At 47.9% G+C, this 18,284-nt stretch overlaps 1 protein-coding gene across 1 annotated transcript; it reads left to right on the top strand.

Annotated features, from left to right (window-relative positions):
* Positions 1–344: 344 nt before the first annotated feature.
* On the top strand, positions 345–3,813 carry LOC144507646 (zona pellucida sperm-binding protein 3-like). Its single transcript, XM_078234802.1, has 9 exons — positions 345–510; positions 1,022–1,218; positions 2,221–2,336; positions 2,424–2,527; positions 2,619–2,796; positions 2,884–3,010; positions 3,091–3,179; positions 3,270–3,391; positions 3,677–3,813. Exons 1-9 carry the CDS (start codon positions 345–347, stop codon positions 3,811–3,813), a joined length of 1,236 nt encoding a protein of 411 aa, XP_078090928.1.
* The last annotated feature ends 14,471 nt before the right edge of the window (positions 3,814–18,284 follow it).

The raw sequence follows: 18,284 nt of genomic DNA, 5'->3' as shown, positions 1-18,284 counted from the left end.
TCTTTTTGAAGGCCGAGCGGGCGGTCCACCTCGTCCTGGAAAAGGGGCACACGGTGGGCGGGACATTCCTGGCGGTGGTGCCGCTTGAGGCCACCGCCCACAAAATCGTAATGTCAAACGTCCCGCCCTTCTTACCCATGGAGCTCCTCCTCCCCCACCTCCATCTACTGGGGGAGGTCAGGTCCGGGGTGGCGCCGATCCCGCTCGGCCTTCGGGACCCTCCCTCCGGCATGGATACTCCTTCTGGCGCCAGGTCTTTTTCCGCCTGGCCCAGGAGGAGGTCCTCGAGGGAGGATTCAATATCCCTTTTCAGGGGTTCAAGTACCGGGTCTTCTGGTCCGCGGATGGTATGCGGTTACATTAAAAAGAACTGCCCCGCCTCCAAGGCCGCCGACCCCCAACCCAAGGTGGCCGCAGCTGGCACCGCAGCCCCTTCTCCCCCCAACCCAGTACCACCTGGCCCCCCGCAAGGGGAGACCACGCCGGCAGCGGCTACCACCTCGGCTGCCGGTGGAGGGGGGAGTGGAGCCTCCGCTTGGCCAGAAGACCCCTGGGAAAAAGGGCAAAAAACAAGGGGGGCAACAGAACCCCGACCCCCACTACCCCAGTCACCCCAGCAGCCAGATCGGGGACAGAATACACCTCCGTCCCCCCTCCAACACCATCTACCAGGCCCGTGGGCGCTTTAATGCTGAGTAAAGAAAACACAAAAAAAAACAAAGAAAAAGAGGGGGAGGGGGGCTGGGTAATTGGCTCAATTGTTGGTCTTGTTTCTGGAATGATTGCTGTCAGCTGAGTGTGGGCTGTGTGTATAAAAGGTGTTGCTTGGTGCCTGAAGGGATGGTTCAGTTGTTTGGGATGATGGGGGATTTTGGAGCGAGGGTTTTCTTCCCAGTGCTGGTGTTAGTTGGAGCTGTTTGTTGTTCTGATACTTGGCAACAGTCTCTAGGTCCGAGATTTCCATGGATAGTCAAAGCCACCCCCAGGCCTCCCTTTGATTCCCATTTCCGTGTGTCTCCAGTGCAGAGTGTGAGGGTGCAGTGTGGAGAGGACAAGCTGCTGGTCAGGGTCCAGCTGGATTTATTTGGAACCAGGCACCTGGTTAAAGCTGCTGATCTGACCCTGGGGACAGCAGGTTGTCGGCCAACCAGGATCTACTCTCAGAACCACACTGTCCTCTTTGACTATGGGCTCCATGAGTGTGGCAGCAGATTGCAGGTAATGTGAATCCTCAAACTCTGCCTCTGAGCTTGGGCTGTAGGTTGTTCCTGACTCTTCACTCCAACACTTGGTGAGATGTCATTGATATTGAGGAGATAACTGTCTCCTGCTTTATAAACCCCAAACTAGCTTTCTATTTTGGATTGTACTTTGCTTTCACTGGTCTGTGTCTTTTGAACCCCATTGTTCTGGAAGCTTCTCTTTGCTTTCTCCAAGCTTTTCCTATTTTGATTTTTTTTTTAAGCTTGATTTTTCCCTCATTCAGACCAACTCAACTGAGGGTTGAGTTTTTCAGTCCAGTTTTTGAACCCAATTGAATTGAGTCTGAATGAAATGGGACTAACGAGGAACTCCACACTTCCCACTTTCCCAGTCATTGGAATAAATGGGGCCCTGATTCCAAACTGTTCTATTCCCATGCTCCAAATTACTGACAACTTGTGGCTCCTTTTCCTGTTAACTGAAGCTTTTATTGCATCACTTCCCTGTTGATTGATCCTGGTCTTGTGCTAATGATCTCTCCTTGCAGCAAGGGCTGAGGTTGCATAGCAACACAGCTCAGCAGATGAGGCCATTCAGCCCCTGCAGCCTGTTCCCCAGTCATTACAATCAGGACTGAGCTTCCCACAGCCTCCATGTTCCTGTCCTCACAGCATGATTCCCTCAATGGCCAGAAATAAATGCCTCTGTCCTGAATATCCTCAGTGAGTGACCATTCCCAGCTCTGTGGGGCTGGAGAGAATTCCAAAGATTTATCAACTGCTGAATGAAGAAATTCCTCATCACATTAATCCTAAATGACTGACCCCTGTCCTGAGATGACACCCTTCCGCCCCCCCCCCTCAACAGGCTCTCCAGTTTGGGGGAAGCAGCCTCTTCACACTGACCCTGTCAATCCCCCTGAAGAATTGTTTTAATGGGATGAGTTCGTTGTTAACCCCAGTGTAGAACATTCTCATTTCAGATCAGTTCTTCATTCCTTAAGCTGCTGTCTTTCAGATGACTGGAGATTTCCTGATCTACAGCACCCACCTGACCCACAGCCCAGAGTATCATGGATCTGTTAATGTGAGAACCAATGGAGCTGTCGTTCCCATTGAGTGTCGTTATTTTAGGTGAGAATCTTTACTCGATTGTCAATAAGATCTCCAGCTGCTAGTGACCTCTGACCTTGTCCTAAAATGCCTCCACTCCCTTTCCAGGAATGGCAATGTGAGCAGTAACCCCATCAAGCCCACCTGGATCCCATTCAGCTCCACCAGGTCTGGAGAAGGGCATCTGTCGTTCTCTCTGCGCCTAATGAATGGTATGTGATGGGTGGATGGTGAGTGATTTCCTGTCCTCATTCACTGGGAGTTACACCCACTGTCTCCAACCCTTGTCCTCTTGTCCTTCAGGTGACTGGCTTACAGAGCGCACTTCGACTGTCTACTACCTGGGTGAGCTCATTCACATTGAGGCCTCTGTTTCAATGAGCAACCACATGGCCCTGAAGCTCTACATTGACCGCTGTGTAGCTACATTGAGGCCAGACAAGGACTCCAGCCCGAGATACAGCATCATTGACTACAATGGGTAACGAGCTCTCTGCTTTCTCCAGCTGCTCCCATCTCAATGGCTTCTCTGGATTCACTTCATGTCCCTTTTTCCATCTTTCTCCAGATGCCTCCTGGACAGCCAAGCTGAGGACTCCTTTTCAACCTTTGTGTTGCCAGGAAACGAGCGGGAGCCAGACAAGCTCCGCTTTGATCTGGATGCCTTTCGTTTCTTTGGAGATGAGCATTCCTTGGTAAGAGGAAGCTGATAATTGGGGTCTCCATGTTGGGAGGGAGTCACTAAGTACCCACTTGTGTTGAATGTGTCCCTCAGATTTTCATCACCTGTCACCTGAAAGTTGTTCCAGTGGATCGGAGAGATTCCAGGAACAAAGCTTGTACTTGGCAGAAGATGCAGAATGTGTAAGTTCCCCCTCTCTCCCTCAGGGAAGTGTTTGTATGGAGAAGTGATGAACAACCTGGTGGATTGACTGCCTGAGTTCTCTTGTTTAGCTGGAGCCCATTGGAGGAATCGAGCTTTGACATTTGTGCCTGTTGCCATGTGGGGAACTGTGGGGCCACAAGGGATTTGGGATTTGGATCCAGAGGAAGGAGAGATCTTGTAGCTGAAGCTGGTAGGACATTGATCCTCTAGATGTGGGAGCTTCCCCCTTTCCCCTCTCTAACTGGAATGGTTGATATTGCAGAGAGTGAAGCTGGATTGAAGTGGGAGGCTGAGGCCTCACTTGGACCCCTGATCATTCTGGATCCTGATGTGACCAACCTGGCAACAGCCTCCCTGAATGAGGCTGAGGGAAGGATACAGGAGAGGTCTCCAGGGGGTGAGTTGGCTGCCTGCTGGTTTCCATTTCCCCCTCCGTGTTAACTTCACTAACCATTGGTTTCTCATTGCTTTGTAGGTGTGGGGTCTGAGGTGGTCCTGATTGTGACCCTGACTGTGACAGCTGTCTCTCTGATCTCTGCTTCATTGATCACCTTGTTCCTGTACAGGAAACACAAACAAACTCTGTTCAACCAGTCAGCAAATGATCAATAAAGCACTGACTCCTTGTTTCTTGTGTCTGGGAGCTGATTGGTCAATGCATCCTCCACATGTTAGTTCCATGGCTCCATGGGATTGATGGCTGGGGTGAGCCAATCCCAGCACAGAACTGGGCCTCCTGAATGATTGCTTTACTGAGGGTTGAGAGAAACACTAACTCTCTGGATTTGATGGGGCTGCTGCTGGTTTTCTGTTTGAGCCCAGTGTGGGGGAGGGGGTGTGATCAGGTCTGGGGATGTCCTTGTGGAGCTGAGCCTGGCTGCTGGGGCTGCTTCCTTCTCTCCCATGGTGATGTTCACCCCCTGGTCAGTGGGCCCAGTCTATTGGAATGTTTGGTGCCCCAGGTCACTTGATTCTCCTTTGTCTTGTTGGTGTTGTATTGAGATTGCTCGGGATCTTTCAGCCAGGTAATCCTCCAACTCACATCACCATTGTGTGTGTATGGCTGTAAATGCATTTCACTAACTTCTTGCTCAGTGCTCTATAGCATGAATTGGCATTGCTAAAATGTCCCAATATCAGGGGACAAGCTGTCGGTGTGGGGATAGGACCTAGTGGGATTCAAGCCAGTGCAGACTTGATGGGCCATAGAACATAGAACAGTACAGCACAGAACAGGCCCTTCAGCCCACGATGTTGTGCCGAGCTTTATCTGAAACCAAGATCAAGCTATCCCACTCCCACACATCATCCTGGTGTGCTCCATGTGCCTATCCAATAACCACTTAAATGTTCCTAAAGTGTCTGACTCCACTATCACTGCAGGCAGTCCATTCCACACCCCAACCACTCTCTGCGTAAAGAACCTACCTCTGATATCCTTCCTATATCTCCCACCACGAACCCTATAGTTATGCCCCCTTGTAATAGCTCCATCCACCCGAGGAAATAGTCTTTGAACGTTCACTCTATCTACCCCCTTCATCATATTATAAACCTCTATTAAGTCTCCCCTCAGCCTCCTCTGCTCCAGAGAGAACAGCCCTAGCTCCCTCAACCTTTCCTCATAAGACCTACCCTCCAAACCAGGCAGCATCCTGGTAAATCTCCTTTGCACTCTTTCCAGCGCTTCCACATCCTCCTTATAGTGAGGTGACCAGAACTGCACACAGTATTCCAAATGTGGTCTCACCAAGCTCCTGTACAGTTGCAGCATAACCCCACGGCTCTTAAACTCCAACCCCCTGTTAATGAAAGCTAACACACTATAGGCCTTCTTCACAGCTCTATCCACTTGAGTGGCAACCTTTAGAGATCTGTGGATATGGACCCCAAGATCTCTGTTCCTCCACAGTCTTCAGAACCCTACCTTTTGACCCTGTAATCCACATTTAAATTAGTCCTACCAAAATGAATCACCTCACATTTATCAGGGTTAAACTCCATTTGCCATTTTTCAGCCCAGCTTTGCATCCCAGCTATCTCTTTACAGCCTACAACAGCCCTCCACCTCATCCACTACTCCACCAATCTTGGTGTCATCAGCAATTTTCTGATCCACCCTTCAGCCCCTTCCTCTAAGTCATTAATAAAAATCACGAGCAGAGGACCAAGCATTGATCCCTGTGGCACTCTGCTAGCAACCTGCCTCCAATCCGAAAATTTTCCATCCACCACCACCACCCCCCTCTGTCTTCGATCAGACAGCCAGTTACCGATCCAATCGGCCAACTTTCCCTCTATCCCACACCACCTCACTTTCATCATAAGCCGACCACGGGGGACCTTATCAAGCGCCTTTCTAAAATCCATGTATATGACATCAACTGCCCTACCTTCATCAACACACTTAGTTACCACCTCAAAAAATTCTATCAAAATTTGTGAGGCACGACTTGCCCTTCACGAATCTGTGCTGACTATCCCGGATTAATCCGCATCTTTCTAAATGTTTGTAAATCCCATCCCTAAGGACCTTTTCCATCAATTTACCAACCACCGAAGTAAGACTAACCGGTCTATAATTACCAGGGTCATTTCTATTCCCTTTCTTAAACAGAGGAACAACATCTGCCATTGTCCAGTCCTCTGGCACCATCCCCGTGGACAGCGAGGACCCAAAGATCAAAGGCTCTGCAATCTCATCCCTTGCCTCCCAAAGAATCCTAGGATACATTTCATCAGGCCCAGGGGACTTATCGACCTTCAGTTTATTCAAAACTGCCAGGACATCCTCCCTCCGAACATTTATTTCCTCCAGCCTATTAGCCTGTAACACTATCTCTTCCTCAAAAACATGGCCCCTCTCCTTGGTGAACACTGAAGAAAAGTATTCATTCATCACCTCTCCTATCTCTACTGACTCCATACACAAGTTCCCACTACTGTCCTTGACCGGCCCTAACCTCACCCTGGTCATTCTTTTATTCCTCACATAAGAATAAAAAGCCTTGGGGTTTTCCTTGATCCGACCCGCCAAGGACTTCTCATGTCCTCTCCTAAGCCCCTTTTTCAGCTCATTCCTTGCTGACTTGTAACCCTCAATCGAGCCTTCTGAACCTTGTTTCCTCATCCCTACATAAGCTTCCCTCTTCACAAGACATTCCACCTCTTTTGTGAACCATGGTTCCCTCACTCGGCCATTTCCTCCCTGCCTGACAAGGACATACCTATCAAGGACACCCAGTATTTGTTCCTTGAAAAAGTTCCACTTTTCATTAGTTCCTTTCCCTGACAGTTTCTGTTCCCAACTTATGCCCCCTAATTCTTGCCTAATCGCATCATAATTACCTCTCCCCCAATTGTAAACCTTGTCCTGCCGTACGGCCCTATCCCTCTCCATTGCAATAACAAAAGACACCGAATTATGGTCACTATCTCCAGTGCTCTCCCACAACCAAATCTAACACTTGGCCCGGTTCATTTCCCAGTACCAAATCCAATGCAGCCTCACCTCTTCTCAGCCTATCCACATATTGTGTCAGGAAACCCTCCTGCACACACTGCACAAAAACTGCCCCATCCGAACTGTTTGACCTACAAAGGTTCCAATCAATATTTGGAAAGTTAAAGTCCCCCATGACAACTACCCTGTGACCTCCACACATATCCATAATCTGCTTAGCAATTTCTTCCTCCACATCTCTATATTACTATTTGGGGGCCTATAGTAAACTCCTAACAACGTGACTGCTCCTTTCCTATTTCTAACCTCAGCCCATATTACCTCAGTATGCAGATCCCCCTCGAAGTGCCTTTCTGCAGCCGTTAAACTATCCTTGATTAACAATGCCACTCCTCCACCACTTTTACCAGCTTCTCTACACTTACTGAAACATCTATACCCCGGAACGTCCAACAACCATTCCTGTCCTTGTTCTACCCACGTCTCCGTAATGGCCACAACATCGTAGTCCCAAGTACCAATCCACGCCCCAAGTTCATCTACCTTGTTCCGGATGCTCCTTGCATTGAAGTAGACACACTTCAACCCACCTTCCTTTCTACCAGTACCCACCCTTGACCCTGATACCTTCCCCAATACCTCACCACCCTCACTGACTTCTGGACTACAACTCCTTTTCCCACTCCCCTGACAAATTAGTTTAAACCCCCCTGAAGAGCCGTATCAAATTTCCCTCCTAGGATATTGGTGCCCCTCTGGTTCAGGTGCACCCCGTCCTGTTTGTACAGGTCCCACCTTCCCCAGAATGTGTTCCAATTATCCACGTATCTGAAACCCTCCCTCCTACACCATCCCTGCAACCACCTGTTTAACTGCACTCTCTCCCTGTTCCTCAACTCGCTATCACGTGGCACCGGCAACGTACCAGAGATGACCACATGTTTTGTCTTGGCTCTCAGCTTCCAGCCCAGCTCCAGAAATTCCTGCTTTAAATCCCCGTCCCTTCTCTTACCTATGTCGTTGGTACCAATGTGTACCACGACTTGTGACTGTTTCCCCTCCCCCTTCAGAATCCGGAAAACACGGCCTGAGACGTCACAGACCTTGGCATCCAGTAGGCAACATACCATCCGTGAGTCTCTTTTGCTGCCAAATGGCATCCTTCTGCACTAGCATTCTAATTATCATGGGGATATCACAGTAACTTCATTTCTGTATGAAATGAAAATCTACATGTGACAAAACATTCACCACCCTCTGGAAGTAGCTGCCCCTCTGGATCCTTTTCTCTCTTCCCCTCAACAGTATGCCCTCTTGTTTTAGACCCCCCTGGGGAAAAGATGTCTGAGCCCCTTGTTACAGGTGCAGAATAGAAAATAAATCTGATTTATACACAGGTTAGACAAGTTCCCTCCCAGTGCAGGAACAGGCTGGGTTAGCCAGGCAGTAAAATTAGCAAGTTTTTTTTCTCTCCTTGCAGATACTGCCAGACCTTCTAAGATTTTCCAGCATTTTCTTTTTTGGTAGCAAATGTCACTGCTGTCATGTGATCCATTCTAGTTCAATCCATTCCTTAATTCCTGTGCAGCAATTGTGGCAACTTCATGGTTGAGACAAATCCCAAATTCCTGAAAGAAGCTGGTTAACTGGAACAGCAGTTTTGGGGAAAGTACTTCACAACAAGTAACACCCTGTAACCTAATGCCATGCATCAATTTAAAGTCAGATAATTGAATCCCATTCCATTTTTACTGGCTTGGAAGTCAAGATGGTGAATCGATCTGCAGCTCAGAATGACAATAGAAAGAACTTGGTGATGGGGAGTGTGACCCTAAACAAGCTGCATTAGAGTCTGTCAAACTGAGCCTGGAACAAAGGTGCTTCAATAACCATGCTTAACTTTAATATTCATATAAATTGAGTGATGTGCGATTGATTCACACGGGAGGCTAGGACGTACCCAGGAATAAAGGCTTTTATTCATGACAAATAGGAGCACAATACTCAACAATATTATCCCAGCCTAAAGACTACTAGGAAGTAGCAGTGACCTTTATACTCCTGTAAGAAGGCAGAGCCGAACGGAGTGTACCACATAAACAGCAATAACAGGTGGAACACCCAAACCCTAACCCCAACAGTAACATATGTACAAGTACCCATAGTGGTAACCATCTATGGTTCACCACATTCACCCCTCCTTTAAAAACAAAGACAGGTGGGGTAAGAAAACAATACGAACTGTCCACATGTTCACAAGTTCAGCCGTTTCGGGGGTCCGCACCCTCTCTGCGACCTCCGCAGCACTGGCTCCAGTGCTGGTTGTGGTGACGACCCTCTCTCCGAGGTGGTGTCCACTGACTCGTCCAGTTCCTCTCCCGACCGCCGACCTCGAGATGGCGACAATCCTCTGGACTCAGGCAAGCTGCACACGGGAGTAAGAGGATTAAGTTGAGGTCCCGATGCTGCCCGTCAGGAGGGGAGAGAATGGGCAAAGGAATCCTAACCAGGGGTGCAGGAGTGACGGGGGTTTCCAGGTCCCCTGCAGGCGCCAGATCTCTGATAGAGACCGTGTCCTCTCGCCCGTCAGGATATGCCACATAGGCATATTGAGGGTTGGCGTGGAGGAGATGGACCTGTTCAACCAAAGGGTCGGACTTGCGGGCCCTAACATGCCGCCGCAGGAGGACATGTCCTGGGTATGTCAACCAAGACGGCAGTGAGGTCCTAGAGGAAGACTTCCTAGGGAAGACAAACATCCGCTCATGTGGGGTAGCATTGGTTGCCGTACACAGGAGGGACCGGATCGAATGGAGCGCATCAGGAAGTACCTCTTGCCAACGGGTGACTGGAAGACCCCTAGACCGTAGCGCCAGTAAAACAGCCTTCCAGACTGTAGCGTTTTCTCTCTCGACCTGTCCGTTACCCCTGGGGTTGTAACTTGTAGTCCTACTTGAGGCAATTCCCTTAGAGAGCAGGTATTGCCTCAAGTCATCGCTTATAAACGACGAACCCCTATCACTGTGGATATAACTGGGGTAGCTGAACAGGGTAAAAAGACTCCGCAGGACCTTGATGACCGTGGCAGAGGACATGTCAGAACAGGGGATGGCAAAGGGGAATCGGGAGTATTCGTCAACAACGTTGAGGAAATACACGTTCCGATCCGTCGAAGGGAGGGGCCCCTTGAAGTCGACACTGTCGTTCAAAAGGGCGAGTGGCCTTAATGAGGTGTGCCCTGTCAGGCCGGTAGAAGTGCGGCTTGCACTCCGCACAAACCTGGCAACGACGAGTTATCGACCTGACATCCTCTATGGAATAGGGCAGATTCCGAGCCTTTACAAAACGGAAGAGCCGAGTGATCCCCGGATGGCAGAGATCATTGTGGAGGGCCTGTAACCGGTCCTCCTGCACACTGGCACATGTTCCACACGACAGGGCATCTGAGGGCTCATTGAGCTTCCCCGGACGGTACATGATATCATAGTTGTAGGTGGAGAGTTCGATTCTCCACCTCAAGATTTTATCATAATTTTTCCCTTTAACGTGTTGTTGAACATAAAGGCCACGGACCTTTGGTCCGTGAGCAGGGTAAACCGTTTGCCAGCCAAATAATGGCGCCAATGCCGTACGGCCTCCACAATGGCCTGAGCCTCTTTCTCCACAGAGGAGTGCCGAATTTCAGGGCCTTGGAGGGTGTGAGAGAAAAAGGCGACGGGCCTGCCCGCCTTGTTAAGTGTGGCGGCCAGGGCGAAATCAGATGCATCACTCTCCACCTGAAAGGGGATGGACTCATCGACAGCGTGCATCGTGGCTTTCGCGATGTCGGCTTTTATCCCTGCAAAGGCTAGGCGAGCCTCTGCTGTCAGGGGAAAAGAGGTAGATTTTATGAGCGGATGGGCTTTGTCCGCGTAATTGGGAATCCACTGTGCATAGTACGAGAAGAAGCCTAAGCATCTTCTCAGTGCTTTGATGCTAGTGGGTAGGGGAAGTTCAAGGAGGGGACGCATATGGTCTGGATCGGGCCGATGACCCCGTTTTCCACCACGTATCCGAGGATTGCTAGGCGGTGCTTGCTGAATACGCACTTCTCCTTGTTATAGGTCAGGTTCAGGAGAGCCACAGTGCGTAAAAACTTCTGGAGGTTGGCGTTGTGGTCCTGCTGGTCATGGCCGCAGATAGTGACGTTGTCCAGGTACGGGAAGGTAGCCCGTAGCCCGTTTTGGTCCACCATTCGGTCCATCTCACGCTGGAAGACCGAGACCCCGTTAGTAACACTGAAAGGGACTCTTAAAAAGTGGTAGAGACGGCCATCCGCCTCAAAGGCCGTGTATTTGCGGTCCTCTGGGCGAATGGGGAGCTGGTGGTAGGCTGACTTCAAGTTGATGGTGGAGAACATCCGGTACTGCGCAATCTGGTTGACCATGTCAGATATGCGCGGGAGAGGATACGCATCCAGCTGCATGTACCTATTAATGGTCTGACTATAGTCTATGACCAGCCGGGGCTTGTCTCCAGTCTTGACCACCACGACTTGTGCTCTCCATGGGCTAGTGCTAGGTTGAATGACCCCTTCCCTGAGGAGCCGCTGAACCTCAGATCTAATAAAGATCCGATCCTCAGCGTTGTAACGCCTGTTTTTAGTCGCGATGGGCTTGCAGCCTGGCACGAGATTTTCGAATAGGGAAGGCGGGGTAATTTTGAGTGTTGAGAGGCTGCATGTGGAGCGCGCTGGACAATTTGGAGGCTGCTGTTCTCCCACTGAAAGTGGAGGGAGTGGCCCATCGTACTGCAGGGTCACACTCCTCAGGTGGACCATAAAGTCTAGCCCCACGAGTACCGGAGCGCAAAGGTGCGGTAGCACGAGGAGCCTGAAGTTCTCGTAGACTGTGCCCCGCACCGTTAGAGTTACCACACAGCTCCTGAGAACGAGGACAGATCGGGACCTCGACGCCATGGAGATTGTCTACCTGACAGTTTGCACACGGAGAGCGCACCGTTTTACTGTATCCGGATGGATGAAGCTCTCCGTGCTCCCGCTGTCAAACAGGCAACGCGCCAGGCGCCCGTTTACCTCTATGTCCATCATGGACTTCTCGATTCTGTGAGGCTTGGCCTGGTCCAGGATGATTGACGCCACTGTTGGATCCCGAACGTAACTGCAGGCAGTTGAGATAGCCGACGACGAGGACCCCTGCTGGTCTCCTGTGGCCGGTGTCGACCAAAATGGCTGCACCCATGAATCGCATACGGTCGAGGATGTTGAAAACGGCGGCACCCGCAGGTCGCACGTGGCTAGCGTCGTCGTCATAGGAAATGGTGGCGCCCGTGGATCGCACGTGGCTGAAGACATCGACGAGGCCGGAGACGAGGAGATGGATCCTGGAGAGTCGCACGCAGCACTGCTGGGCCTGGAAGGGGTCTTTGCTTGGCACACCTTAGCATAGTGCCCTTTCTTTCCACAGGCGGAGCAAAACACCGCCCTGGCCGGACATCTTTGGTGAGGATGCTTCGCCAAACCGCAGAAATAGCACCGTGGGCCTCCAGGAACTGCCGCAGCCGTCAGGTCTGAAGTTGGAGCATCATCGCGCAGTTCCGAGGAGCCGCCGAGTACAGCTGAGGCGGCGGCTGTGCTTGCCACGCTGTTCCCACGTGGTCGGTGGGGTAGGCTTCGAGATTTCTGGAGGCCGTTTCCATTGCGTCGGCCAATTCTACCGTCTTAGCCAGGTCCAGGTTACCCTGCTCCAGCAGCCGCAGGCGGATATAGGATGAGCCGATTCCCGCCACGAACGCGTCCCGAATGAGGTCGTTGGTGTACTGAGTAGCCGACACCACCTTGCAGTTGCAGGCTCTGGCTAGCTGTTGACGTTCGCGCAGGTACTGTCCCGTAGTTTCGCCGGGCTGCCGCCGTCGAGTGGCTAATAGGTGACGAGCATGAATTTTGTTCGGCTGTTTGTTATACAGCCTCTTGAGCAAGTCGATAGCATCTTTATAATTTTGGGAATTGCGAATTGTTGCATACACAGTGTCGCTCACCCTGGCGTGGAGGACCCGCAATCTGTCGGACTGGACTGCTGCCGAGGTCTCAACGTAATCCTCGAAGCACTTTAACCAATGGTCGAAAGTGTTCGATGCCCCAGCGGCACGCGGATCCAAGGTTAGCCGATCGGGCTTTAGCATCTGCTCCATTTTCTTTGAACAAAATTTTCAGTATTTGTCGTGAATAAAATTGATGCGCGATTGATTCACACGGGAGGCTAGGACGTACCCGGGAATAAAGGCTTTTATTCACGACAAATAGGAGCACACTACTCAACAATATTATCCCAGACTAAAGACTACTAGGAAGTAGCAGTGACCTTTATACTCCTGTAAGAAGGCAGAGCCGAACGAAGTGTACCACATAAACAGTAATAACAGGTGGAACACCCAAACCCTAACCCCAACAGTAACAAGAGTAACATATGTACAAGTACCCATTGTGGTAACCATCTATGGTTCACCACATTGAATAAATCAAATTGGCAAAGAAACCTTGAGGAAAGTTTGTGGAACCTATCAAGGGGAAAGGTTAGAATGTGTAATGAGACAGGATTGATTAATCTTGGTTTTCAGGGTTCCAAACCAAAAAATTGAAGTCGTGTTAGGTTGCTAGACTAGACCCTGACAACTTTAATATTGGCATAAATGTGAGAAGAGGATACTCCCTTCCAGGGATTCCACTGACAGCAGTCACTTTAAATATAATTACCAATCATAAATATATAAGGAGTGGAGACAGACTTGAAAGCCTGCAGAATCTTTCTGGCTTCAGCTACCTTCATCTAAGTTGCAATCCTTCCAGCCATGCTGACTGCTTGTAGCATAGAGCTGATTTTTCAAAAACATTCACCTTTAAACGTAAACAAAATCCATCATCACCCCCCCCCCGCAAAAAAAATCAGCCATTAATTAAAGATGGCTTCATTTTACTAAAGCCTCTAGTTTTAAGATATTTATCTTGTATCTAAGCATGCAACTTTAACAGTGTAGTTCAGTCTTTCTTTTCCAATGTTGAACACTCGATCCTTTTGCATATCAAAGTCATGAGAATGCATCTGCAATCCTGTTCTCTCCTGCCACATGTATAATCTTCACATTAAATGGCTGCAACTGTAAGCTCTATCTAAACACGTTTTTATCTTCCCCAGAAATGCCAATAGATTATGGTCAGTGTAAATAATTCTCTGAATTGCTGGCAACATAGATGTTAAAATAATACAATTTCTCATTCTGGATGGTTGAATATTTCTTTCAATGAATATTTAATTTTCTGGGGAAAAAAAACCCCAATAAATTCTTCTATTGACCCACCTAATGAAGGAGCTCCGAAAGCTTGTGATACCAAATAAACCTGTTGGACTTTAACCTGCTGTTGTGAGACTTCTTACGCTTTCTTATCTTGTAACAGTACCACATCATGGCCACCTTTACATAATTCAACATTGTGAAAACTGACGTGGTGGTGAATGGTTTTCAGATTGTCAATGGCCTTCAGACATCCATTGGAATTTCCTGTGCTTTTACAGCGCTTCAATCAGTAGAGTGACCTCACTGCTAAAATTTAGCACAAGTTTCCTGTAGCAACCACTCATTCCCAGGAATCTCAGTACTTTTCATTGATGGTAGCGGGAACTCCCCATTCACCTAAGTTGCATTCCTTCCAGCCACGCTGACTGCTTGTAGCATAGAGCTGATTTTTCAAAAACATTCACCTTAAACGTAAACAAAATCCATCATCACCCCCCCTTAAAAAAAAATCAGCCATTAATTAAAGATGGCTTCATTTTACTAAAGCCTCTAGTTTTAAGATATTTATCTTGTATCTAAGCATGCAACTTTAACAGTGTAGTTCAGTCTTTCTTTTCCAATGTTGAACACTCGATCCTTTTGCATATCAAAGTCATGAGAATGCATCTGCAATCCTGTACTCTCCTGCCACATGTATAATCTTCACATTAAATGGCTGCAACAATAAGCTCTATCTAAACACATTTTTATCTTCCCCAGAAACTCCGATAGATTATGGTCAGTGTAAATAATTCTCTGAACTGCTCACTTCAATAATCTTTCAATCTCTCTTTGAACATTAGTGGATTGAGTCTATATGGATGTTACTTAATCTGATCAGCATTCCCCATGCACTATTACATTGGTATTTCAAATGTGTGAAAGACGTGCTAGTTAGGGTGCATTGACCTGAACAGGTGCTGGACTGTGGCGATTAGGGGAATTTCACATAACTTCATTGCAGTGTTAATGTAAGCCTTACTTGTGACTAATAAATAAACATTAACTTTTAAATATTCCACACAAACATCCTGGTTTTGGTACCATCACCATAGGTAATATACCATAGGGCGGCACGGTAGCACAGTGGTTAGCACTGCTGCTTCACAGCTCCAGGGTGCCGGGTTCGATTCCCGGCTCGGGTCACTGTCTGTGTGGAGTTTGCACATTCTCCTCGTGTCTGCGTGGGTTTCCTCCGGGTGCTCTGGTTTCAACAAGAACAAAGAACAAAGAACAATACAGCACAGGAACAGGCCCTTCGGCCCTCCAAGCCCGCGCCGCTCCCCGGTCCAGGATTGAATCCTGAATCCAGGATCCCCGCCCACTTTTCCAGCCTATCTACATACCAATATCCTATCCACCGAGCTGTCCCTCACAGCTACGATGCTTTGTTCATTACAACCTATTAACTTACCCCCACCCCCCCATTCCAGACCATGTGATCTCCAGGGAGAGGCGAAAACCCAGAGTGAAAAACCCCAGGGCCAATATGGGGAAAAAAAAATCTGGGAAATTCCTCTCCGACCCCCTGAGGCGATCAAAACGAGTCCAGGAGATCACAATGGCCCCGATCGGAAAATGCTTCCCAACCCGAGTCATTTCCACTTCCACGAACACCATATGAATCCCCTGCCCCCGAGACAGGTTCCCAACTATCCGCAGTCTCACTCTGTACTGGCACCAGCAAGATGATCGTAGAATGAAGCCTTGAAACGAGAAACCAGGAACAATTAGCCCGCGCCGCTCCCACAGTCCAAAGATGTGCGGGTTCGGTTGATTGGCCAGGTTAAAAATTGCCCCTTAGAGTCCTGGGATGCATAGGTTAGAGGGATTAGCGGGTAAATATGTGGGGGTAGGGCCTGGGTGGGATTGTGGTCGGTGCAGACTCGATGGGCCGAATGGCCTCCTTCTGCACTGTAGGGTTTCTATGATTCTATGTAAGCTCCAATCGCTGCAACTCACTTCAATAATCTTTCAATCTCCCTTTGAACATTAGTGGATTGAGTCTATATGGATGTTACTTAATCTGATCAGCATTCCCATGCACTATTACATTGGTATTTCCCAGTTTGTTCCCACACGTAGCTCTGTGATTGGAATAACTCGGCTCATTTTGATTTTCCTCCGGAAGGTAACTCAATTTATCCCAATTTCTGACATCCAATCAAATTTGAGGAATGTCAAATTCAGAATAATCTGGATTTGTTTCTTTACTTGAGTTGTAACAACACATCCTTCTTCTGCTTTCCTTCCCCATCAAAATACCATTTCAGCATGTTAGAATGGTGTTCTTATCAAATAGTTTGCCTCATTCAATTTTCTTTGGATTTGATAGGCCCACTAAACCTTGCTGTTACTGATTCACCTACCATTCGCAATAGTAGTAAAACTTTCTCACTAACACTCGCATTTTTAATCTCATCTGCTTCTATTTTCATCACATGTTGTGCCACTTTTAAATGCTGTCCAGCCACCTCACAAGCCCGAGTTAATCTCTCCATTTAAAAAGTTTGATACACAGTCCAACAATATAGTTTCAAAATGCTGACTCAGCTAATTCTCCTTGCTCAATCTGAGTGGTCTTCTTAGCTCACCTCCGAATGGACTGAATTTAATGGCTCATTAGGTGAATCCCTAATTGCAAAGAGTGCAACTTGAATTCCATTGTTCTAATCCTCTGGATCATCCTGACACTAAGCCCTCAACATTGTCTTTAAGGTTTGATGTCACGGCTCTAATTCTCCTTGCGATTCTGGATGGTACACAGTAGATTTAAATTGCTTCACTCTGAAGCTATCCATAACTTCCCTGAATAGCTTTGATGTAAAATTCGATCACCCATATGATTGGATTTCTGTGGGACATAGAAACATAGAAGATAGGAGCAGGAGGAGGCTATTTGGCCCTTCGAGCCTGCTCCGCCATTCATTACGATCATGGCTGATCATCCAACTCAATAGCCTAATCATGCTTTTTCCCCATAACCTTTGATCCCATTCGCCTCAAGTGCTATATCCAGCTGCCTCTTGAATACATTCAATGTTTTGGCATCAACTACTTCCTGTGGTAATTATTTCCACCACCAAGGCTCACCACTCTTTGGGTGAACAAATGTCTCCTCATCTCCATCCTAAATGATCTACCCCAAATCCTCAGCCTGTGACCCTTGGTTCTGGACTCCCCCACCATTGGGAATATCCTCCATGCATCTGGGTCTCCTCAGTGACTCCTCTACAATTCTCTTAGCTGAATTATTATAGAATGGAAAGGCCTCTGGAAATCTGATAGATACATCCATTATGGTTAGCAAATACTGATTCCCACTTTTCACTTTAGGCAGGGATTCCACACAATAAATTAAGACCCTCATAAAAGATTCCTCAAATGCTTGAATGGTATTAAGGGCGCTTGAAGTTTCCCTATTATCTGACTTGTGACAAGTGCGGCAAAATTCAACCACATCCTTACGCAACCAGACAAATAATGTCTTTGTATTTTCGTTTGAGTTTCCTTCCCTCTAAATGACCTCCTACTGGTCCCTTGTGCTATCCACAGTACCTCCTTTCTATAACCCACCAATAATACAACTTGATGAACTTCTGCCCATTTTTCACCTGCCTGAATATAGAAAGGTCTCCATTTCTTCACATTATTTCTGATGTAATAACACTCCCGTATGGACTCTATTCTCCTGTGTATACTTTCTGATAAACCTGCTTTATCTCTACATCTTTCTGTTGCAATTCTGCCACCTTCCCTGAACTAAAGATATCTGTTTCATCCTCCACCTGTTCTTTATCAACCATTCGGTCAGAGATTGTTTTGATAACTGAACACAGCCTCTCTATCTTTACACCTTGATTTCTCCTCTTCTTGTCACAACCTGTGGCTTTGTAAACTTGTTACCCCACAGTTGGTAAACATCGCAGGATATGCTTCCTGCAACACTTCAGTTGTTTGATTTTTCCTACTGACTTTTCAACCACAGTAGACATCACTCCCATCTGTGATCCAGCTATAGCGCTACCCAGGATATAATGTGTCCCAGAAAGAGGTACCTTACATAACAAAATGCTAATTCTACATATTGCCACCATACCTGGCAATGGTCCTTCTGAACTACATATCTCATCACTCACAAGATTGACTTGTTCCTGTATGCTTTAAGATCTTAACCTCTTTACTGACTCCTCCTTGTACACAAAGTAAAACTTACACACACAAATAAAATCTTTTAAAAAGGTCTGACACATGCTTATCAACCATCCTCTGGATAGATTGTACATTCTTT

The sequence above is a fragment of the Mustelus asterias genome, chromosome 19 (assembly GCF_964213995.1).
Source record: "Mustelus asterias chromosome 19, sMusAst1.hap1.1, whole genome shotgun sequence".
In the NCBI taxonomy this organism is placed as follows: domain Eukaryota; kingdom Metazoa; phylum Chordata; class Chondrichthyes; order Carcharhiniformes; family Triakidae; genus Mustelus; species Mustelus asterias.
The sequence above is the reverse complement of the archived record's forward strand: the minus strand, read 5'-3'. Positions and strand labels throughout refer to the sequence as shown.